The 24,744-nt window shown below is 45.2% G+C and overlaps 2 protein-coding genes across 4 annotated transcripts; one reads left to right on the plus strand and one right to left on the minus strand.

Moving 5' to 3' along the window:
- Positions 1–319: 319 nt before the first annotated feature.
- Positions 320–15,860, minus strand: hnf4a (hepatocyte nuclear factor 4, alpha). Of its 3 annotated transcripts, none has more exons than XM_056583605.1 (10): positions 15,701–15,860; positions 5,250–5,424; positions 4,483–4,577; positions 4,084–4,190; positions 3,821–3,976; positions 3,245–3,332; positions 2,977–3,129; positions 2,529–2,765; positions 2,159–2,278; positions 320–1,597 (listed from the first exon to the last, which is right to left on the minus strand). In XM_056583605.1, exons 1-10 carry the CDS (start codon positions 15,747–15,749, stop codon positions 1,461–1,463), a joined length of 1,317 nt encoding a protein of 438 aa, XP_056439580.1. In that variant the 5' UTR covers positions 15,750–15,860; the 3' UTR covers positions 320–1,460. The 3 variants fall into 3 exon arrangements, with proteins under 3 accessions (XP_056439580.1, XP_056439573.1, XP_056439579.1); XM_056583598.1 differs by lacking the exon at positions 15,701–15,860 and adding an exon at positions 6,319–6,736; XM_056583604.1 differs by lacking the exon at positions 15,701–15,860 and adding an exon at positions 6,752–6,958 and having other exon boundaries at positions 324–1,597.
- fitm2 (fat storage inducing transmembrane protein 2) lies at positions 9,458–24,587 on the plus strand. Its single transcript, XM_056583606.1, has 3 exons — positions 9,458–9,721; positions 21,807–22,040; positions 22,514–24,587. Exons 2-3 carry the CDS (start codon positions 21,865–21,867, stop codon positions 23,121–23,123), a joined length of 786 nt encoding a protein of 261 aa, XP_056439581.1. The 5' UTR covers positions 9,458–9,721; positions 21,807–21,864; the 3' UTR covers positions 23,124–24,587.
- Positions 24,588–24,744: the final 157 nt, after the last annotated feature.

The raw sequence follows: 24,744 nt of genomic DNA on the forward strand, positions 1-24,744 counted from the left end.
ACGGGGTTCCAAGGTCCATGTTTTGACAAAACACTTGACTTGCACGTTATATGCAATGCCTGCATCCACCTCACAGCCACAAACTTGCTGCGTCTCGCAGAGTCTACACAGCTTTGATTTATGAATTATTTGCAACTTTGAATCAAACGTTTCACACCAAGTCATAAATTGGCCCATTATCTAGGATAGCTTTTTTTTTTTTTTATCCTTGATTTTCTCAATTCGAGAGCTGGGATACAGTTAGGCTTTGATGTGTGCCTCATCCGCTCTCATTCTTTTAATCTTTCTTTCCCTTTGCAACCACTGATATCTATGATGACTTTATGACACTTTATCAGGTCTGATGCAACAAACCTCATATCAATGACCACGCCGCACTGCCACGTTGGATTTTGTTTTTGAGTGTGTAGGACTTACTAAACATGTTTTCATGTTCATAGTGTGTGTTAAGGTTACAATTGGTTGAGAATCGTCTTATACTAGAATCATTATAAAACAGTATTTTTGAGACAGAATAAGATCACTGCAGCACAATTAAGTGTAAAAATAGACCTTGACGTTTTATTTATGTATCTTCACATTGAAAGGTGAACATTTCTTCCTGTGTGTAAGGCAGTTTAGTTTTCAAGGCACAGTTTATTCTTTCAGCTAAACCATGACAATAAATTTATCTCAAACAGAAAAAATATTATATAAAAAATGATACAACATATTTAAGTATTTGAATTGGGGAAATAACATTTCTTCCTCAATAAATGGCTGCCTATGTCTTTTAAAAAGTGGCACCACACAACAGACAACATCCTATCAACCAAGCAATCTTGGTGTAATTTATAACTTATCGAAAGATACTCTATACTCTAGTCATGTAATAAACCCCTGATCGTCATATTATACAACAGCTTTAAACCTTGAATTTCCAAGTGATTTTGTTTAAGAAAATATATTTTGTACTTAACCTGTACAAAAATGTTAAAATAAACAACATTATATATGAATAACAAAGGCATATTACCAACTAGCTGAAACATGGCAACATGGAGTTTAAATATCTATAAAAGCCAAATACAGTGTAATGCTAAAAAATAAATGTTGTAACATTAATACAGCATTGGCACTATCCAATCACCATCAAACAGTAGGCCTGGGGGCGTTCTTTAGGACATCTCCTGCAACCCAACACACGGTTGCCAAATCAAGCTCCGACATCGACAGGACTTATGTTGTGTAGATTTCATAAGCAATGTTTTGGACTTTTTAATTGCAGTTGATCTAACAAGGCCCTCATGGGAGTTACGCTGAATGCATGAACCAAACAGACGTTCATATATTCAACCACTGCTACGTAGTTATCGGACATGTTCCGTCGTACATCAGGGACTATTTAGAAGAATGGCCAAACCGTAGAACAACATGAACGCAGATATGGTGAGGTGAGAGGCTGTTTGAGGCCAGCCTGGCTACATGGCCTCCTGCTTGGTGATGGTGGTCTGAGGGATGGAGGTAGGCTGCTTAGGCACGGTGGCGATGACCCCCTGGGCCATCTTGTAGTGCTCTGAGCTGGAGGTGGGGGACGGGATGGGGGTCTCAGGAGTGGCTGCAGAACGGGGAACAGAAGAGTGTTAGGCCCAATCCCATTTCTTCCCCTTCCCCTTCCCCTTCCCCTTCCCCATGTTTTGAAGGGGGAAGGGGAAGGGGTAAGGGGTAGAAATGGGATTTGGCCTTAAAGTGAGCGGTCAGCGCAGAGCTCAGGAGAGCATATCTGTCTCTCCCTACGGGTACCCTTTCTTTAAAGCTACCACTTTTCAGACTATGAATAATAAGCACTTTCTGTGAAATTTCTGAGGGCATTAGAATGGTTAAGCGAAAAATAACAGAAGCTTTCTTTGACAAAATAAGCCTGATTAGTCTCCATGAAGAACTTAGAAAAGGATTATTCTGCCAAGCCTGTTAGTCCTTCCAGCAGCTAGATTGATCTGCACAGGAAGTGGGTTGCCAATGAGGAAAAATATGAATAAATGCGATGCTGTTTGGCTCACGGCGTCACTAGTCCTATACCTGTAACCCTGCGCGTGTCTAATCCACCCATTCACCTTTATCCTCCTCGGATTCAACGCTGTGTCTTTATCTTACTCTGTTCCTGTGTGTTAGCACTTACAGATTTGACCGTTGTGTAGGGGTGAGGGGCCGTTGGAGACGATCACATTGCTGCTGAGGTGCTCCTGGACCAGGTGGGGGTGCAGAGAGTGAGGTGCATGAGGGGCCTCGTTAGCAGAACCTGGAAAACACATGCAGACACACTCAGTCACACTCAGCTATACTACCGTAACAAACCCCAGGACAGATTGAGATGCACTCTCAGCTTGTGTCTGCGTATTTATTACAAATGGGGGTGGAGTCATCTCGTCTCAGAGGTAGGGTGGGGACATCGGGGTTCAAAGCCAGGCCTGGAACCCTTTTGAATGGAACCGACCCCCTCCGGCCCCGTCCCTCGCAGGCGTCCCCTAGACCCACACACGTCCCCTCACCTCCCAGGAGCATCTCCTGCAGCAGGTTGTCGATCTTGGCCATGCCGAAGAGCTTGACGAACTGGATCTGCTCGATCATCTGCCAGGTGATGCTCTGCAGCGTGGGCAGCAGCAGCAGCAGCTCCCCGAAGCGGCCCCGCGAGTCGTACTGCCGGTCGTTGATGTAGTCCTCCAGGCTCACCTGCACCTGGTAGCGCATGCGCTTGATCTTCACCGGGTCACTCAGACCCTTGGCGTCTGGCACAGGAAGGGGAAGGGCGTGGGTCACATTCATGTTCCAATTGAGGACATTTCAACCGGCAAAAGGTCTTGACAGTATAGTTGTTTAAAAATAAAGAGCTATATTAAAGAAGCACGGCTGTGACTTGTATAGTATATTCTTCTAGATTTGGTAGAGGGGAACACAGTGTTATCTGGGTGATCTGGACCCCTCGATTGCTGCTCATACCTGGGTCAAAGAAGACGATGGCTTTCAAGCAAGCGTACTCGTTGTCGTCGATCTGGAGCTCCTGGAAGGGCAGCACCAGCTCGTCCAGGATCCTCACGGCCACCCGGCTCACCTCCAGCTCAGGGCAGTTCCTGGGGATGATGTGGTCGTTCCCTGAGGAGAGGTCGTCCCGTTTTCAACCCATAAAGCGATGTGTCGGGCCGACAGCCGACCAGGGATTTCATCCCATGGTGGATAATGTGTTTGAATGGTAAGCGGTTCTTATTACCCAATAACAGGAGATCTTTGAAGAGCATGGACCTTTTGGCCGCCCCCAGCAGAAGGTGCTCCCCAGCATGTGCGCGTAGCAGCGCCACCTGGGAGGGACAACAAACTAAATGTGAAACAATGCAATTGTCTCCTTTGTATCAGCTGGCTTCTACCTTAAATCCCACATCAATTTCTGTACAATAAAAGTCTTGTCTTAGGCCCGTCTAAGGAAATTGTCCGATGCGGCCTGGTTACTCTGTCAAACTAACAACGACAAAGAAATGAACATACATCAGCCAATCAGTTACCAAGCCTTGTCCATTCGCTGTGTTAATGATTCCAGAGCGTGGATGTGACTTTACAACCAGCTCATCATATTCTAACCTGGAATGAATACATTAACTCTCAGGATGGCAGAGGACTGCTCCGTGTATATAATGATAGAGAACACAAGCACCACCACACACCGTTCCTCCACCATGGCTCACTGGGCCCTGCCGTCGTGGTGGAAGGCTGATATAGAAACTGATATGTATGCATACATGTACATTCATTGACTTATTTTGCACCAATCTCAGGATGACTATAGGCCCACCTGGTCGTCCAGGGGAAGGTCGCAGAAGGCTGGGATGTATTTGGCCCACTCCACCAGCACCAGCAGCTGCTGCTTCATAGACTCACACACATCCGTGATGGCGGCCATCTTCTTGGTCCTGATGTCTCCGTTTAGTATGGGCCCCGGGGAGGTGATCTGAGCAGTGATTTAGGACAACATCAGAACCAGGAGGCAGTGTTACCCCCAGCTCCTGGTACGGTGCGGGGGTAAGGGTGAGGGTCCTGGCCTGGTCCGAGCCTCACCTGTCTGGACAGAACATCAGCCTGGATCAGGGCGTTGATGGAGGGTAAACTGCTGTCCTCGTAGCTGGACCTCCGGGTGCTGATTCTGTCTCTTTCATTCTGTACAGCTGAGAACACACATGCACAGACACACACACACATTTCATTTAACATTTAAAACAATGAAGCATGTAGCATTTAGCACGCCGCATGCTAAGTCACGTGAAGGAAAAAACAAGGCTTCCAAGGCTGTCCTGTTTATCAGTATAGGGCTATTATGGCTTAGAGATGTTTGCTCAGCATAAACCGCTCATAGTCTCCAGCGCTTCACCGACTGAACATTAACAAGATCTCTGCTCTGGTGGCTATTGCGACACACTCACAACTCGCTTCAATTTAACATCAATGTCCTCAATCTACCTTCTTTCTTCATGCCAGCTCTGAAGCACTTCTTGAGCCGACAGTATCTGCACTGATTCCGCTTGTCTTTGTCCACGATGCATTGTCTGTTGAACCTGGGACCCCAGAAAGACAAGGATTAAAGACAAGTGCAAAGATATGTGTGCACATGCATGTGTGTCGGGTGTGTCTGTCTGTGTGTGTGCATGCTGTGTGAGTGGGTGTGTTTGTGTGTATATGTTTCGGTCTGTCTGTGTGTGTGTGAATGCATTCAAGTATGCGTGCATGTCTGCGTGGGTGTGTGTATGCATGTTTGTTTATGTGTGTGCATGCATGGATGTGTGTGTGAGTATGTGTGTGTGTGTGTTCGTGTGTGCGTGTGTGTGTGTGTGTTGTGTGTGTGTGTGTGTGTGTGTGTGTGTGTGTGTGTGTGTGTGTGTGTGCGTGTGTGTGTGTGTGTGCGTGTGTGCGTGTGTGCGTGTGTGCGTGCGTGCGTGCTCGGGTGTTTGGGGGAAAGGGAAGTGTGTGTCGGGATAGTTTGGGCACCAGTGAGTCAACTACCCGTGTCCTCAATATTTAATCATTAAAATACTTAAAAAATAAGATCAGTCATCCCTTGGGGCAGCATGGGTGCTGATAGTGATGGTGCTGGTGCTGATAGTGATGGTGGTAGTGGTGGTGGTGGTGGTGATAGGGGTGGTTGTGGTGGTGGTGGTGATAGGGGTGGTTGTGGTGGTGATAGTGATAGTGGTGGTGGTGGTGGTGGTGGTGAAGCCTCTCGCTCTCACCTGCAGGAGTACATGTGGTTCTTCCGAACGCTGCGCCTGAAGAAGCCCTTGCAGCCGTCACAGCTGGAGGCCCCGTAGTGCTTCCCCGTGGCCCGGTCCCCACAGATGGCACACAGGCTGCCCGCCACAAGATGGCCGCCCGCACTCATGGTTCCACTCTCAGCGGGGGAGGAGTCTGACACACAGAGGGACAGCAAGACGGGGAGAGAGACATGGAGAGAGAGAGAGAGAGAGAGAGAGAAAGAGAGAGAGAGAGAGAGAGAGAGAGAGAGAGAGAGAGAGAGAGAGAGAGAGAGAGAGAGAGAGACAGAAGACAGACAGACAGACAGACAGACAGACAGACAGACAGACAGACAGACAGACAGACAGACAGACAGACAGACAGACAGACAGACAGACAGACAGACAGACAGACAGACAGACAGACAGACAGACAGACAGACAGACAGACAGACAGACAGACAGACAGACAGACAGAGAGAGATTTCTTCATGAAATAGTATATTAAAGGTGGAACATGAATAATCCAACTCATCATTTATAATGTGATTTTAGCCGCATTATTCAAAGGACACTTCAGAGGTGCTACTGGCCTTGGTGAAACAGCAGGCAGAAGGACTGAAGCCTGATCAAAATCTATACGGTGTCTGAGTGGCTCAGACAGTCAACACTGAGGGCTTGATCATATCTGAGAGGACAATTACTCTGGATCGTCTTCCCACCCTCATGGTCACAACATTTGATCAATCAATCAGTATGATCAAATGATCAAATGATCAGACAATAAATCATGCCTTTACAAGGCTTTCGAACTGTTGAATGCAAATTAAGTTATTCAGGATTACACTACAACCTTACCAACATACTACAGGAAACAGGAAAATATCTAATATCTAAAAATAAACGAGATATGTAGCTTGATAGATATCTTGCCCACCCCCCCACCCTTTTCATTCTAGCTGGGAGCTGTTTCATTTTTGCATCAGGATCATTAGCAGAAGTCATGGGACACTGAGTCCCAGCGTCATACTGACTCCTCTCTTACAGATTCATTACTGACATCACTTACACCAGCTAGGGAGACTCACTGACAGGACTCTGAGAACCAGCCGTTTGTAACAAGAGAGCCATGCTTCACCAGAGAACCAATGTATATCCACTATCAGACAAGGATCTGGTCCAAACATGACCCAGACCGGTCACGTCAAGTCCAGAAGTCTCAACAATGAACCGCAATCCACCTGCGATCCAGACTTCTTCTGAAGGGCTACTCCAGTATGGAGTTGTAAATCAACATCTGTTGATGCCAAGAGTCGAGACATTATCATCAAGTGATGAAGTCAACTGACAGCAGGAGTGAGTGGACGAATGCCCCTGTTTATCGTCCCCATGAGGAGGACCTTCACCAGTGTGGAAACCCCGCCTGGGACCAAAGTTTTCCCCTGGACTCAAAAGTCTCAAAGTTCAACGGGATGAGCAGTAGCCGCACACATGTGACTCACCTGCGCCCATGGCCAGCACCTGCATGTTCTCAAACTCCAGCGTGGTGTAGGCTGGGTCCAGGGCCTCGCTGTAGTCTGCCATGTCCATAACTGCTGCTGCTCCGCTCTGGACGGACGAGATGCTTCTACTAACTCTGCTACCTCCACCACTGCTACCCTGAGCGATGTGGGCTAAGACAAGACTTGACCAAGAAGCCCATGTGCCCCATCCACTAAAGACAACCCCCCCTCCCGACACCACCAACCCAACCACCCCCTCGCCCCCCCATTAAACACCCCCTCCTCCCTCCTTGGGCCTGGGCCACGCCCCCTTTAAAGGTGGATATTTGATGGGGGGGTGGGAGTTTACTCCTCCCCCTCCTCCTCCTCCTCCCCCCCTCAGTCTGGTTGATTTTTAACCAGACTCTCAGTGATGAATCAACTTTTTTGAGTGAGAGATAACACAACATTGATATCCTTCTTCACCTTCTTCAGTGCATGTATTATCTATTTCTCACTCCCTTTCTCACCACATCGGAGTTCCACCAGTAAAAACCAGTTTGGTGTTTTGATAGGAAACAGTGCTCTTCTGTGTGTTTTTGTGTGTGTGTGTTCCTCGTTGAGCAAGGTATAGCTTACCTACTGTTGCTTTCACTGAGACCCAGTAGACCTACTTCCTCTGGGCCTAATATGTACCCGCTAAATCTCAGTTAAGACTGACACAATTAAGCATTGAAATAATTCTCCCTGAAGCAAACCGATGCCTTTGTGTATAAATAATTAATTGCTGAAATGCAGTCACGTGATGCTTGCTCCAACCCAATGCCCAGAAAGGGCACTTTCAGACATTTGAAGCCTTTTTATCACAGCTGTTTGAACTGCTTCATGATGGACATGTAATAGTCTGTTAGCCTTTGGTATAGAAAGAAACATTGTGATATATTGTGTGGCGCAGTTGGATTCTCTAGAATGCACCTCACAGAGCACACAACGTTGAGATTGCAATACGTTTCTCAATCTCGCATATCCCCTGGGTCAAATCAGAACATATTTACTTTGTTTGGTAACTTACAGTTAAGCACAGAAACCGATGTTCTTATCTTACACATTCGTCAATCTGACGAAGCGTTGTCTACAAACATCTCCCGGCACTCCGAGCGGTTTAACAACAAGTATTATAAAGATGATGGGATTCAAGTCAAGTTTGGGTTTTGAAAAGGAAGCAGAAAGTGTTGTTGCGCTCGGTGCCTCCTGTGCGTAGGAACAGAAACATGACAAACAGCAGCGGCTGTTTGAAGAGGGGAAAGTTGCAGCACACAGTGATAGGTCAACGCTCCGAGGTTCATGCAGACCTCAGGAGCCCTAGACCCCGCCAGTCTGACCTCAGCGGCCAGCGGACCAGCAGGCATTAGCACGGCGCGCCTAACCCCACCACGGGGGCTTTGGTGGGACACAACTATTTGCCCCTTTTCTCTTTTCTACAATGATAAAATAAAATAAAAATGTATCCATAGTAATCAGAGTACAAAGGTGAATGGTATAAAACAGCTTGTTCAATTGGAGGTATATGTAATCAGATCATTTGTTATTAGGATGTCTTGGAACAAGGAAATCTTTGAACCTTCTTCATAATTGAAGTTTGCAAAATGTATAAATCAATCAAACAGTGTGAGGCTTTTGACCCACTGTTAAATGCTGTTGGTTTAAGGTTGTAAAACATTGAAACTGAGTGCATGCCATCACCGCAACAAGTCAGCACAAGGGTGGCTGATAGCGCGTCTTTACACTGCATTGGTGAAGCTCCTCGACAATATCTATGTTTGTTCAAGAAGCTTGTTCATTATCCAAACCACCTACCAAGCAGTCTGTGTGTGTGTGTGTGTGTGTGTGTGTGTGTGTGTGTGTGTGTGTGTGTGTGTGTGTGTGTGTGTGTGTGTGTGTGGTGTGTGTGTGTGTGTGTGTGTGTGTGTGTGTGTGTGTGTGTGTGTGTGTGCGCGTGTGTGTATGGGTGTCTGTGTGTGTGTGTGTGTGTGGTGTGTGTGTGTGTGTGTGTGTGTGTGTGTTGTGTGTGTGTGTGTGTGTGTGTTGTGTGTGTGTGTGTGTGTGTGTGTGTGTGTGTGTGTGTGTGTGTGTGTGTGTAGGGAGATGTAGGGGAATCTGTGCTGAGGGTTGGAATGAGTCACCAAGAGCAAATCTTATCTTACCCGTCATTAAAATTATTTTATCACTGCTCCCATCTTACATTTCTGTGAACTTCCCAAGGAACAGCCATATACAGGACAATAAACCATAATCTGGAAGGTTATGGCTTTCCTTAATCACACACGGTGACAAAGTGTTCTGATGCATTTGGATTACACATGCTACTCTACCAACTCACAGGGGCTTATTCTATCAGAGCTCAACCACCTCTGCTAGCAGACCCACACCAAGCCATGTGTGCAAACTACCAAACTTTACTGATATTAAAAGATTGCAGGCACTAAAGTGCTGTTGATGACTGTCCAACTACAACTGTCCAAAAAACAATCCTGGAGTTGTGTGTTTGAGAGGGGATCCGGCCCGAGCAGGACTCGTCAGCAGGACCCTGTGTTGCCCTGATGAAACGTGTGGGAAGTCGTCTTATAATCAGTCACCCAAACTCCTGCCCCGAGGGCTAAAGTCAGAACCACTGAGAACTGATGTAACACTTGTGATTCCCCTTTGAAACTTCAAACTAGCGTTTGTGAACAAAGTCTATCTTGTGAATAGGAATCTCCGACCGCTGACCAAACTCCATCTGAGCCTAGTTGTACCTTCTCCTCAACGGCTGCATTTCACTCCCAAAGTCTGATCCCAAAGGCCAGCAGCGTTAAGGTAACTGAAATGACCAGATGCTAGACCCAGTAGCCTACTGGCGGTGGGCTGGTGGGAGAATCCCTGACCCCCTGGATGAGGATACTACCGGACCTTAATGTGACTTAGCAGCGCGCCTCCGCAACGGGACAAAAAGTGAGTGTTGATCAAATAGATACAATCGTTTTTTAATGATGGTGATGATTGGTGTTACAGAAGGACGAATGGAAGAGCGGTGCGGAAAGCCTTGCGCTCCGCTCTCCAGCGCTAAACAAAATGATATTATGTGACTTTAGTGTCATAGGAAAGACCTTGTCAACAGATTGCTATCTGCTGTCACGCAGCTTATGCAAGCCCTGCCCGAGCCAGCCAGGTAATGTACCATTCTCCCTCGCTCCTCTAGCCATGTAATATCTCATTCTCCCCTTAGTCCTCTAGCCAGGTAATGTCCCATTCTCCCCCGCTCCTATGTCCCTGCCTTAGCCATCCATCGTCAGCCATTGTTCATATGGATTGGCTTGGATACGATTAACTACATTTCAATGAGCTTTTTGTTAAATTGTTTTCTATTTCTTTCAAGTGATGTTTTAAGTGGGAGAGGCTGTTCATATATAGTAAAGAGTTAACATCAACAGGATCATTGAATCAAGAGTGATGTGATCAACGGCCCACTAAGGCCTACAATGCTTTATTTGAATTAATTCATTGATGAAATTAGCTCATTTCAGATAAAAAGCTGCTCTCGTTTATTAGGCTCATATATCATTGTCAAATTCGATTTTTGGACATTTAGGCCAACACAAAAAAAAACAGTTTTTTATCAGTTTCCCTGTCACAGAACCCATATAATCAAACATGGCACAGCAGTTGAAATAGTTTACTTTTGATCTGACATTTCTCGGATTGGCCTATGGGTATAAAGTATTGCATAGCATGTATATGTTTCACAAACGTTACCAAGGCTATTTGAAATACATGTGAAAGGCTACATGGACGTGAAATGAACCAACTGAAAAAACGATGTCGCGGAGAACAAATAGGTAAACAGTTGCATCAATAAACACGATGCGCAACGTGAATCAATCACAGAGCATGATAAGCTCAGCAATCATTAACCCCTGTTGTGCTGAGAAGTCACTTCGTCTGCCAACCCTATCCCTTCAGTCAGCAGCATCGCTGACAGCCGCCTTATCTGCCTGATTCCCTCCGAGGCCTGCCTCGTCACCAGCCAATCGATACACGCTTATCCTCCACACTGTGATTGACACAGGCCAGTGTTAAGAAAGCCCCCGTGACAGGCCAGCTACATTAGAGAAGGCTTTCTAGGTGATGATGGGCTACTTGTCACATGATTGTCGTTGTGAGTGTGTAAGTGATGTCAGCTCAACACTTTAACAATATCAAAGTATCAGGTCAACCTCCTCTCATCAGGACGCCTGCTTGAAATGGTGTTATCCCCCTGGCCCTGGTCGCTGTGGTTAGATACAACACAGCATTTACCATGACTATGTATATTATACTATAGATTCTTCCTGTAATTTGCACAACATTTTTGCACCAGAATCAACCGTGGCTGGTACCACTTAACACTTTACACAAACAATTTACACTTTACCTCATTACATATTATTACTTATGACCACTGTTTTAGTTGCAGTTGTTTAGTAGTCTTATTATCTCCCTTATTATCATAATATTTTATTGTATTGTTATTATTTATTATTGTGATCTATACTGCTACTTATTTTTACATCTTTTTTTAATTATCTTTATTTACTTGATCTTGTATTGATGCTGCCATGTGGCTGTTGAGGAACCAAGCCTACGAATTTGACCCTTGTGTACTGAGATGTAATAAAAGTGATTCTGAATCTGAACAATGAGGAAGACCTCACTGAACCAGACTATCTGGGAACCACTGCCTCCCTGTGGAGAGTTCACCTCATGATGTTTCTCCACCCGGGGGAATGGCTTTCCTTTGGCTTTCCTTTGGTACCAACAGCATTCGTTTCTCCCCCAGCAACAAGTCTAACATTACAACTCAATAATTGGGTTTAAAAACATTGATTTATAGATCGTAGTATGGTAGAAGTAATGAGACATTTTTCCATTCCTGAGAAAAGCACCAGTTTCTACAAATACCGAAATTGTTTGAACAATTCCATCTTGCTGTGATTGTAAACTCCACCGCTAACAAAGCATAATTAAAACGTAAAGCGAGGTGCCCTGCTAGCCAGCACCTCCACCACCTGGTCTGTTTACCTTGGACGTTCAGCGCTCCATCATGCTCTCCATACATCCCTGTGAGAGCGGGAGCCGTCTCTACAGGGCCCTGAGCCCAGCCCGGGAAGCAGGCGTGAACCGGGCTGCACCGAGGAGGCTCCGGGAGGCAGAGAGGTGACGCAGGCTGGCGGCTGCAGGGCTCCGTGTGCGGCTCCCCTGGGCCCCGCGGCGGGTGGCTGGGGGAGATCAGCCTCTAATGCCGTCACAATGAGATTTAATCGGAGCCCGGACGGCTGGATTAATAGTGTTGAGGGAACACTGTGTGTGTGTGTGTGTGTGTGTGTGTGTGTGTGTGTGTGTGTGTGTGTGTGTGTGTGTGTGTGTGTGTGTGTGTGTGCAATAGCCAACCTCTTATTTTACTTAGTTAATTAGAGACGGAAAGGCATGGGCTAGATATCTCCAATATAGGCCTAATCTACTATCCTTCATTACACCGAATGGTTGGTTTGTAGTGCTTTTCCTTTGTACTTTCAAGCAGAAATTGTAAAAATCCTTTTCTAAAATGCATCTTTTCAATAGACTGAAGACCCAACTTTTCATTATACTGACCTCACTAAATCATAATGAATCTTAACTCTCTATCTCTTTCAGCTATTGACACATGTGTGTTTTTTTATATATTTTGATATATATATATATATATATATATATATATATATATATATATATATTATATATATATATAGAGAGAGAGAGAGAGAGAGAGAGAGAGATATATATATATATATATATATATATATATATATATATATATATATATATATATAGAGAGATATAGATATAGAGATATAGATACATAGCTATATAACTGCTCAATTGGTTGCAAAATGATCTATTGTAACATGATTATGTAATTAAAAGTTATATGGCTTCCAAAAACATTACGTATACTGAAATGAGACATGCCCGGCCGCCTGGTTTATCTGTCCACTAGAGGTCACCCTAGAACTCCTTAGTTCCCAATGTATTGATACTTTGTTTACAGTGTGTGAGTGTGTATTTAAGTCCCCTAGATCCCTCAAATCCGTTTTGTTCCCTTCGGCCTACATCTTATCCTCTTATCCTGTTTTCATCCAAAGTTTTGGTTATTCCGATTTTGTTAAGTAAATATTGCATATTTTGACATAAGACAATTACCGAAACCACAATTATCCCATCCACTGCATATAATAGACAGATTCAAGATTTCTTTAATTCTGCTACAGCAAGCTAAATCAATTTTAGTCTAAGGAAACAACGTAGCTCTAGGGAATGACGGTTAACCATTTATCACGATTCCATATTCCAGCATATATAGGCCTACTAGGTGAAAGGACCCGGGTGTCCGGGGTGCAGGTTCTTAAAGGTCTGTGACTCGTTGAATCTGTGCCAGCCATACACACTGAGCCTGTAATGTGTGGTTATAGCTCACTGTTGAAGAATCACTCTCAAGTCGTCCAGTTCTCTGGGCAAACACACGGGTTGCTCAGGGGCTGTCAAATGGCTTTTGTTGTGTTTACATTCACCAACTGACCTGCAAAGGCACAGGCCATCTTTTGTCCATGCTGGGGCCGTTGGGCAACTAATCATCTGTTACTTGATGTTATGTTGTACATGTCTACCTGTATTCCCATTACTATATACCTCCCATTAAAACACATACTGTATTAACAACGATATATTGTTTCACCTTCTTCTGACAAATGTACTTATTGTAAGGTGCTTTCGAAAAAGTATCTGCTAAATGCCCTAAACGTCAATGTAAAAACTGAGAAAGAATCCAATTAATTAGTTAATTTTCCATTATTTTAACGGAGTAGTCGTCGTAGGAAAACCCTAGTAAAGAGAAGTGTACGACCTGATGCAGGAGCAGACCCATCATTAGCTTAACGAGGGACCCCTGCGCTTGTCCTACCACGACACCTCTGTGAAAGAGTCTATTATAATCATACAATATTCATAACAGCCCAGGGCGTTCTCATCTTTAATAACAGGTTTAGGGTTAGGATTAAAAAAAAGGTCATAATTATCCCCTATAAGCAGTGGATGGTTTGTTTCCACATGGAAGGGCCACATAAGTTGATCTCGACCACACAGACCAGCGCTAGCTTAGGGAATACAACTAGTAAGGAAAGCATAGGCTACACCAATGATTTGGCTTTGGATGATCCATCTATTTGGATCATCCAAATAGTTCATTTTTCTTCATAAGAAATGCACGTGAGCCTCTAAGCAGAATGGTAAGGGTATTACTGTGGTGGTGGTGGGTGGTTCTCATGCGGCTGCTACACACAAAAAAGACTACTTGGTATCTATAAGATTAAGCAACGGCTGCATGAATTCTCTCTCAATCAAGGTTACTCACACATTACAGAATATATTTAACACAGCAGAGAGCCCCTCCTGGGACAGCCATTGGATTAGTTTGTCATCATCAATCTGAGCACAACCAGAACTCCTTCAAATCTTAGATGGATTCGACAGCTGCCGCCCCTAAGGTGAAAATGGGTGATGTTAAACATAATCCAGCTTCCTATTTACAAATCACAAGGTAGCCATTTTGTGCTTTCATGGTACTATTGACATACCAGCTGTTGCAGTTTTCTGCTGTCCAGAAAAGGTAGTAACGGGAATATCTGAAGAACTGAAATGGCCGTTTGTTTGTTTTTATTTACGCTATATAACGAGTGTGAAAGTCAGCTCCTTGGTAGCCAGTTGCTTTTCACAAAACCCAATTTAGAACTAGATGAGATTAATTCCACGATAACAACTGTTAGGTAGGAATGACATTCAGACTGAGTGATGGGGGCCACCTGTTTAATACTGTAGCCTGATATCCACCCATGAATTATTTCACTACTAAGACATAACTATTATACAGTTCATCAACGGATTAAATACGACACTCAACAACCGATATGAATATGTCTTGTGTTGGAAGAAATGAATACCCAAAGAATGGGCTCTTATAGGTGTATTGAGCCAGATGAAAAGAGGCAGCATGTCCATCACTGACAGAGGACAATGAAGATCACTATCAGTCAATATTAACAATGTGTCTATGGACAGCCTTCCACCCTGGAATTGATCCCATTCCAGAGAGCCGTGCTGAGGTCTCTTGAGTTTCCCTTTCATTGTCCAGCAGCTTTTAGAAAACAAGGAATAGGAAAGGAAAAGTCTACAGCCACAGAACACACAGCCTAGCATTGCCCTGGGTAACCCTCGCTCCCCTAAACATAATTTTCCTAAAATGCTGTGAAGAACACACAGAGACGGTATCTTTTTAGACACTGCTACATGGCTACAGAGTGTACAGTGAGCAGGAGTGGGAACCAGGACATCTGTTTGATTGTCAGAGTGGCAGCCTGCTGCATCAGAGGCACACAGAACCCGATGCGCTCATTACTCCATACTGAGCCCAAGTCAACAACCTGCTAAGATTAGCCGTTGTCATCGCTTCACCCTTTACCTTCCCCCTATAAGCATAAAGTCTGTCCCTAGGCCCAGACATTTGTCAGCATCCTCTAATATTCAGCCCTTTATGAAAAACGTCATCAAAAACTCATTGCTTCAGGGTCACCAGACTCCTGTTCTTGCCTTGAACGTTGTAAATCTACAGATAGTGCAGGACACACCTTCATGAATTGCAGCCATAACAGTAGCCTTGATGCTACAGTAAAAGCCTACTCCAGATATCGAACCAGAAATGCTGCTGGGGATTGGTGCCAATGTCCTGTCAAAGCCAGGGGCACAGCTGCTGAAGAGCACTCTTACACACTTTAAAACCAACACAATTGAAACACAAGCAGGCGTCGGACCTGATCTCTCTCCGGCCAAAGCGGTTGCAGCAGCCAAAGCGCGCTGTGTACTCACCGAATGGAAGCCTGACACGCAGAGGCACCTGTGTGTTCACGTTGACCATGCTGCCTTTTCCTTCTCCTTCCGCTCCTCTCCTCCGTCTCAAAGCATCTGAGGTACTCTTCTAGAGTTCCTTCTGCGTTGGTACAGCCAAGGTGTGAAGTATGGAAGTTAGTGCAGGCTGCTGCAGTGTGAGGAGGGTGTTGGTGCAAGGTAAGGCCGCCGGTGCTACTCTTATCTTATTGATTCTCCTAATCTGGGCAAATGTGGGTGGAGAGGTTAACCAGTAACCAGCCTCGTATGGCCGCCAATCTATATGGCAGCTGTAACCATGGCAACAAGATGAAACTCAAATAGACGCAAAGTTATTATGAGTTTTTATCTAGCTCCTCGCCCCCCCCACACACACCTTCATCATCAGACTATTTTTCAGAATGTAGGATTAGCAAATGAATACGCGGGCAAAAAATGTTTACTTGGTTATACAAAAGAAGGGAAAGGCAGAAGGCTGAGTGGAGAGAGAGAGAGAGAGAGAGAGAGAGAGAGAGAGAGAGAGAGAGAGAGGAGGGAGAGAGAGAGAGAGAGAGAGAGAGAGAGGAGAGAGAGAGAGAGAGAGAGAGAGAGAGAGAGAGAGAGAGAGAGAGAGAGAGAGAGAGAGAGAGAGAGAGAGAGAGAGAGGAGAGAGAGGAGAGGGAGACAGGGAGAGAGGAGAGAGAGAGAGAGAGAGAGAGAGAGAGAGGAGAGGAGAAGAGAGAGAAAGAGAGAGAGAGAGGAGAGAGAGAGAAGAGGAGAGAGAGAGAGAGGAGAGAGAGAGAGAGAGAGAGAGAGCGGGGGAGAAAGAGAGAGAGAGCGCGAGAGAGAGAGAGCGTGAGAGAGAGAGAGGTGTGGCACACACATAGTGGTTGCAGACATGTGTACTGCTACCTGAACTGGCAGCCATGTTGTGGGTGTGACATCACTTCCTGACTTCGTGACTCAACCGAGATAGTTAACCGAACAACCCAATGAATGACCTCCCATCCTTTAAAACAAGCGGAAAGGCACATGCACTCATTGGCATTACAGCTGCCAGCCTGCCATGGCCTCTTGGATCTGAGCTCCTGATTCCTCGGCCTACCGTTTGGTTTGAGCAAGGAGTGACTGTTCAGCGAAAACTCCAGCCAAACACTTGGTGTTCCTTCCAGAGCACAGAGAGACGAATATGTCAGTACAGAATACTTCCACTCAAAAGAGAGCCCCCCCACCCTGTAGCCTCCCACCTGCAGGGTGGGAGGCTAAGGGTGGGGGGCTACAGGGTGGGAGCCCCCCTACAGGGTGGTATTACACACTACTCTGGTCTTATATAATAGACCATGAACTGCTCATATTGAATCTGAATGAGGGCCAGTCACTGTTGTCGCTGACTGGCGACAACAGACTGAGTGATGGGGTGAATGGAGGACCAGTTGAATACATGGTCAACTGGTCCTCCATTCACATGTAATCTTTCATACAGAACATTAACATTACACACATCCTCTTGCCCTACTGAAAAGACACCACACCAGTGTATGACATTCCCCCCCCCTGCCGAGAGGTGCTTTCTGGGATTATGAAGAGTTACATTTGTGAAATGGGTTCAAATCTCATCACAACATTTTTCTTACGTTCAATTGTCCACGTGGCTTCCAGCTGAGATGACCAATGGTTCTCTCTACAGCCCAAGACCCTTCCAGAAGGTTGGATGTGGTACAAGTAGAGATAAATGAATTGCCTTGTGTGTCTGTAGTTCAACCTGTTGCTTGGGAGAATGTCATTGGCCTGACCAGACCAGACCACACTAAACTGCTCCATGACAGCAACAAAGGTACAAAGAGCCGTGTGGGATTGCAGAAGTAGGACGTAGAAGTAGTTTGCTGTTTTAAGAATATTAGAAATGTGGATATGATGCTATTCCAATATATATTTCAAAGCATAGGCTTTGACAATTTGAGGCTAAACCTTAAAGCTACGGTTCAGCCAAAATAATAGATGAGTACATCACTGGGAATTACATTGCACATCAAATATATATATATATATATTATTTTTCATCATGAAATATCTATTGCTTTAAGTCTGTGCAGCTTCTGCAATTCATATCTGTGGGGTCCCAAACTCTGAGGCTGGTATGAATCGGGATGTGCACCAGGGAGACAATGGGAATCAGGGCAGTATGGATGCTAATACTGTCTCTGTTAGAATAAACCACGTGCTGAACATTTACCACTCCCCAAATCATACCTCTGAGACGACCATACCACAAAGGATCGAATTAGTTTTTCATCACCACCCAGCACATGGACTGTTTACCCTCCTTCCCTCAGGCAGGAGGTTGCGTAGCATCCGGGCAAAAAAAACAGGCTGAAGAACACCTTTTACCTGGATCCACATACGTATGTTTTTCGTGTCCGTGCTTCCGTAAATTTACGGAAGGAGTCGCTAGTGTTTTACGTACTGAGGGGAAAAACGGTCTGTCTAGTTACTGGACCAGATGAAATGAGACGGAGAGGTAATAAAGTCTGTCGGCACGAGGACCTTGGATTTATTAAGTAAAGTGGCAACGGTTATACAGAGTCATAAAGCGTGAGAAATCGAATATGTCTAAGTCCCTAATCAGCGCTGATGGTTCGTCCAGAGCTTCGCCTCCGTGGAAGGTCTGCTTCAGAAGAAGGGTGAAGAGTCTCTGTGTGATACAGTTTTATGCTGTATCTTCCTCTCGATGAGGTGTGTGCGTTTGAGATGTGTATGGTTCTGTGTGTTTTTGCTTGACCTTGGCTCCCAGGCCCTAGTATATGCATGTGTATCTTCTTGTGTTCTTCCTAACGGGGGAGAGCTTCAAAGAGTCTCCTGTTTGTGGCTCTCCCGTTCTTGAGGATGACTGGTGCATTGTCTGAGTGTCTACCATTTGCCTGGAGGAGAAATGGGGCCTTGGCTCTGGCCTTGACCTGACTATATTATCATGTGTGTGTTATGTGTTAAAAGTTGACTATATTGTAATGTGACTGCCATGTGATGTGCTCATCAGGCGTAAAAAGTTGACTATATTGTAATGTGACTGCCATGTGATGTGCTCATCAGGCTAGGGTAGGAGTTAGCTATATTTATAATGTACATGTGACGTACTCAGCAGGTTATTTTGCCCAACAGTACGGGCATGAATTTATTTACGGACAAAAGATGTTAGGAGAAATCAGCGGATTGCTTACTCCGGGTAGGAAATGAGTGCCCAAAGGGAAGGAGTTCAAGTACCTCGGGGTCTTGTTCGCGAGTGAGGGTACTATGGAGCGTGAGATTGGCCGGAGAATCGGAGCAGCGGGGGCGGTATTGCGTTCGCTTTACCGCACCGTTGTGACGAAAAGAGAGCTGAGCCGCAAGGCAAAGCTCTCGATCTACCGGTCGATCTTCGTTCCTATCCTCACCTATGGTCATGAGGGCTGGGTGATGACCGAAAGGACGAGATCGCGGGTACAAGCGGCCGAGATGAGTTTTCTCAGAAGGGTGGCTGGCGTCTCCCTTAGGGATAGGGTGAGAAGCTCAGCCATCCGTGAGGAACTCGGATTAGAGCCGCTGCTCCTTTACTTAGAAAGGAGTCAGCTGAGGTGGTTCGGGCATCTGGTAAGGATGCCCACTGGGCGCCTTCCTTGGGAGGTGTTTCAGGCACGTCCAGTGGGGAGGAGACCTCGGGAAGACCCAGGACTAGTGGAGAGATTATAGTCTCAACACTGGCCTGGGAACGCCTCGGGATCCCCCCGTCAGAGCTGGTCAATGTGGCCCGGGAAAGGGAAGTCTGGGGCCCCCTGCTTGAGCTGCTCCCCCCGCGACCCGACCCCGGATAAGCGGATAGGAGACCGGTACTTTGGAACATGAGGATCGACATATACAGAGATAAAAACAAAACCAACAGGCTTGGAAAGAGATCGCTGAGGAGTTTTGCCTGCAAGGTACTTAGCCTACAAGTTTTGTGAAAAACGGCGAAAGTTAAATTTTTTGAACGTATATTACGGACATACCGGACAGAAATTTTACGGAGGGGAGGAGTCTCGGAGGAAAAACGGACATTACGGAGAATCACATAGGAATGAATGGACTTTCGGTCGGAGACGGTTGGATCGCATACGAGAATGTACGTATGTGGAAACGAGGCGTTAACGCCCCGTGCCCACTACATGCGTCCGTTGACTGATGTGGGAAGGCGTGGCTGACTGATGGGGGAGTAGTCTTTGCAGATGCATCCGTCAGCCAATCAAATCGCTTCGCCGGGTTCTTCCCGCTACTTCCTGCTTGTTGCGATGCAAGATGACCCGCTTTCCATGCAGTATCGTCAGAGGCCGAGTCGCGTCACAGTGCTTAAATTTGCATACGCGATTGTTACGTCCCCCGTTAGGGGAAGGGGTGGCAACAAAAAACCAGATGTCTTTGGTTAACTGGAAGTTGTTTATTTGTTTATTTAGCCCAGAGCATGGGATAAGTTCCCGTGTAGCAATTAACAAGAACCTCGATCAACCAACAAATAACCATTCGAAGACCCAATATGGCAAGCTTCATATCCAAGGCCAGCTGCCGTGGATGTTGAGCTCGCCCGTGCTTTATCCTCCCGGATCCTCGGCCCTCCGATGCAGCAGCCAATCACGTCCGGGGACAGGCACATCAAAATTAACATAATGGTCAACAAATCACACGCGGGGAAAAACACATGATCATTAGCATGAGCATCGACAAACTGAGGATTTTACTCATGAGGGCGGGGTGTCAATCAGCAACCGTACAGCGATCTGATTGGATGACGGATCCGTCGCTGCCAAAAAGTTGAACATTTTTCAACTTTCTGACGGAGCCGAAGGCTCCAACGGAAGGTACGGATCCACAATGCATTGCGCGTCCGTCCCCATTAAAGTCAATGGGGATCACGCAACGGACGCATGTAGTGGGCACGGGGCGTAACGCCTCGTGCCCACTGCACCGTCAGTCAACGGACGTGGGAAGGCGTGGCTGACGGATGGGGGAGTAGTCTTTGCAGATGCATCCGTCAGCCAATCAAATCGGTTCGCCGGGTTCTTCCCGCTTCTTCCTGCTTGTTGCGAGGCAAGAAGACCCGCTTTCCCGCTTTCCAGTATCGTCAGAGCCCGAGTCGCGTCACAGTGCTTAAATTTGCATACGCGATCTGATTGGATGACGGATCCGTCGCTGCCGAAAAAGTTGAACATTTTTCAACTTTCTGACGGTGGCGAACGCTCCAACTGAACGGACGGATCCACAATGCATTGCGCGTCCGTCCCCATGCAAAGTCAATGGGCAACGGACAACTGACGGAGGCAGTGGGCACGGGGCGTAAGACTGTTGAACTGCTAAACACCTTCTGATTACACACCTTTTAACTTCAACATACATATTTGTATAAGTTACAAATATGTTGTATCTTAGCATGTCTTTATTTATATTAATAGCTTATTTTTAATAAAACCAATTCTAGGGTATAGGTAGCCCACTGAGAGCTGGATTTACTGGACTTTGTTTACCATGTATAGGCCTACATGTTAAAGAACAATTAAAGCATCCTTGATTCTTCATCATATTCATAAAAATTTGGAGGACCGGTAGTCAATTTGAATGCCTTTATTTTAAGATGCATCATTTTTAAACAAAGGATGTGGCTGTTTTTCAAGATGGTCTATTTTTCACATTCACAACAATTAAATCAACAGCAATGAAATGCTTGAGTCAGAGGCTCCCTTCAACAAGGCATTAATATAAAAACTACAATTTATTAGAGAAACACAAGAATAGTCCCCTAAGAATTCAATAAACACAAAAGTAGTGCAAATCACAGTGCATGCAGTGCTTAATTGACAGTGGTTTAGTTGCATATTGATCGATTGTGTGTCAATTTGTTGGAGGAAATAACATGACTCTTATAGCCTTAATAATAAAATAGGTAGCAACATTTTTAGTAGTTGCTAACAATTGGTAGCAAATATTTCACGGCCCAGATGTTGCTAACGGGTCCACGGACCAGGAGTTGGGAATCGCTGCATAGGATACAGCAGGATGCGATTCCCCCCTCAGCAGTAGGGGGCGCTCATCATGTCTACCTGGTTCTCAGCCTTCAGAGAACTGGAGAACAAGACCCTGTGACGTGTGAGCCGGTGAACCCCGTCAACATGGCGGCCTGCTTGGACGTCATTGTGGAAAAGTTGGTGTCACTTTGGAGGATATCGGCGGTGCGACAAAACATCCATTGGTTCTTCCTGGTTGTTTCGATCCTGGGCTCTGTTCTCAAAGAGTTCCAGCTCGTTCCTCCCTCGTATTTCAGCGGGCCCAAAACCTTCCTGAACGTGTGAGTAGAGGAGCTGTGATGCTAACAAGCTAAGCTTACTGTTGAACCAAATGTCATTCATCTTATCTTAGTGTTTGGATCGGTAGTGCAAATATGAAATAGTGACTCTTTGTTGCTAAAATTAGTATTCGATGACAGCATGATTTAGTGCCGCACAAACCCATCTGCTGTAGGACTATGTAGTATGGTAGAGAGAAATTCGGACTAGTATACAGACTATCTATTTGCACTAGAATCAACCGTGGTTGGTACCAATACCACTGGAATTTCTCGTTGTGATCAATGCTGCTACTTATTTTTACATATTAATATTTTTACTTATCTTTATTTACTTATATTGTATTTTTGCTGCTATGTGGCTGTTGAGGAAGAAAGCCTAAGAACTTTACTCTTGTGTACTTGTACAATAAGACGTAATAATAGGGATTCTGGTTCTGATTAAGTGGTACTCAGGGGGAGCCTTGTGTCCTCAGGTACCTGGTGAAGGTAGGCTGGGGATGGACTCTGCTGCTGCTGACGCCCTTCCTGCTGCTCTCCAACTCTGCCCTGAACCGGGATGTGGCCTTTCTGCTCCGACGGGTGCTCTCACTGGTCACAGCGACGGCCTGTTGGTTTGTCTTCACTGAGACATTCCTCTACATAGAAAATGTCACCGGCTCGTGTTTTGCCACGGCTGCCCTGGACGTCAGCCACAAAGACCTCACGTCAAAGACCTCCTGTGTGAGGGCCGGCCTTCACTGGCACGGCTTCGACGTCTCGGGACACTCCTTCCTGCTCCTCTACTCCTCTCTCTTCATCATGGAGGAGACGGCACCCATGGCTCACCTGAAGACAGCCAGTCTGTCCACCCTACCCAGAGTAGTCGTCCAGCTGTTGTACATCGCCCTGAACGTACTCGTAGTGGTTTGGATATTCATGTTTGCGTGTACCTCTGTGTACTTCCACGACCCGTCTCAGAAGTTGGTGGGGAGCCTCTGTGCCATACTGGCCTGGCATGGGACTTATAGGGTGTGGTATCTTAGGCCATGGTCCCCTGGTCTCCCCCCGCTCCGCCAGCTCAAACCACAGAAACAACGAGCCTAGTCCTCCTGGTTGACCAGTCCTCCTGGTTGACCAGGCTTACTGTTGGACCAGGCTTACTGGTTGACCAGGCTGTGTAAAGTGTTGTGTAGGTGAAGGCCACAGTCCTGCAGCCCCTGTGGTGGTCAGCACTGTTCCTAAAAGGACCATTTTAGAATAATGCCAAGAAAATTCATTAATATGCAATAATCTTTATTTGTATTTTGCTTATAAAGGTGTGTGTACGGCAGATGAAATAGTCCTAGTAGGCTAGTATATATATATATATATACATATATATATATATATATATATATTTTTTTTTTTTTTGAAAGATCTGACTTTAAACAGGTAATTGAGAAGCAGGACTATGCTTCTTATAAACCCTTCATGCTTGGACATTAAGCTCCTATCACTATTTTGTTCAATGGTTAAATTAACTTTTGGTCTTCTTGCTGTTTTGTTGTACAAAACCTGTGTTCAAACTCAAGTGTTTTATTTTTCAAGATCAGCACTAATTTTTATTTATTTCTTACCAAACATGGTATGTGTCATGTAATAAGCCTAGCCGATCCGAAATACAAGATGCAACAAACTAAACTAGCTCATTCAGTTTGGTCCTATTCAAGCCTGCCATACATTCGCCTGTTCCTAAGGAATAGACCATTACGCTTTGTAGTGGGCATGTTTATGGATGAAATAATGACATTACTAAATGGGGTCTGGTGGTCGGAGGTTCTTTCTTGTTTCATTTCATGACACATATTTTTCCACAAAACGATGGTAGTTGCATTTGAGAGATCTGCAATACCCAAACAATCCAAAGCGGTCAAGCTTAAGCGTGTGATGAGTCACGTCTCATTAAAGTAAATAAAGATATCAGATTACATTTTCATCATTTAATTTTGGTTTTTGATGGCAACTGAAAATGTTAAGGCTCATGAACAAAACATCATAAAAAGCACCATAAATTAATGCATATTTATAAATATAAAAAAATAAAAGTAAAAGATAAAAAAATACTATTGTGAGATAGAATGGCCAAAAGTAACACCACATTTTTTGTATATGTGATCCATGAAACAGACGTCCAATCCTTAGGCAAGCTGATTTAAGAAGCACTAAACATCTCCCACCTAACCTACCATCATAAAGAACAAACTGCTCACAATTAAAGGCTGGTTATGTATTGAAATATTCTGTTTCTGTCATTTCTGTAAAGGTCCTTTTGAAGACTAAGTATATTTGGCTGTTCCCAAAGCCAAGATTATGGAAGGCATGGTAAAAATGGGACAAAAATCCTGGATCATTTGGGGTGATACATGGAAGGTCACGTCCAATCGGGCTTGTGAGCCTATTTAAAGGAGTCGTATTATACTACATGGATAGATGAGCAACGTTTACTTTAGTCCATTGGGTTGGTTGGTAGACTGATCTATCCAGCACAGATCTAGGTGGACACGCCCACTAGTGATGTTCATATGGGGCAGATTTATCGAAACAGCTTGTAAGGCTAATCACACTCACACCTGGTGGTATAATATGTCTCCTTTAAGATTTTTTTACACCATATTTCCCTATCATTTCTTACATGCATATCAAATTATGTCTATAAAATATTGTTCTAAAACATGTGTCGTTTGTG

This window comes from Gadus chalcogrammus, chromosome 1 (genome assembly GCF_026213295.1).
Source record: "Gadus chalcogrammus isolate NIFS_2021 chromosome 1, NIFS_Gcha_1.0, whole genome shotgun sequence".
Lineage (NCBI taxonomy): Eukaryota > Metazoa > Chordata > Actinopteri > Gadiformes > Gadidae > Gadus > Gadus chalcogrammus.

Coding starts and splice junctions, on each gene's coding strand:
- hnf4a (XM_056583598.1), bottom strand. CDS start 6,436: ATGTTTGGACCAGATCCTTGTCTGATAGTGGATATACATTGGTTCTCT. Junction 3,130..3,244: donor CAAAGATCTCCTGTTATTGG/GTAATAAGAACC, acceptor ACCTCTCCTCAG/GGAACGACCACATCATCCCC. Junction 1,598..2,158: donor CCTACACAACGGTCAAATCT/GTAAGTGCTAAC, acceptor CCCGTTCTGCAG/CCACTCCTGAGACCCCCATC.
- fitm2 (XM_056583606.1), top strand. CDS start 21,865: ATGGCGGCCTGCTTGGACGTCATTGTGGAAAAGTTGGTGTCACTTTGG. Junction 22,041..22,513: donor CCCAAAACCTTCCTGAACGT/GTGAGTAGAGGA, acceptor TTGTGTCCTCAG/GTACCTGGTGAAGGTAGGCT.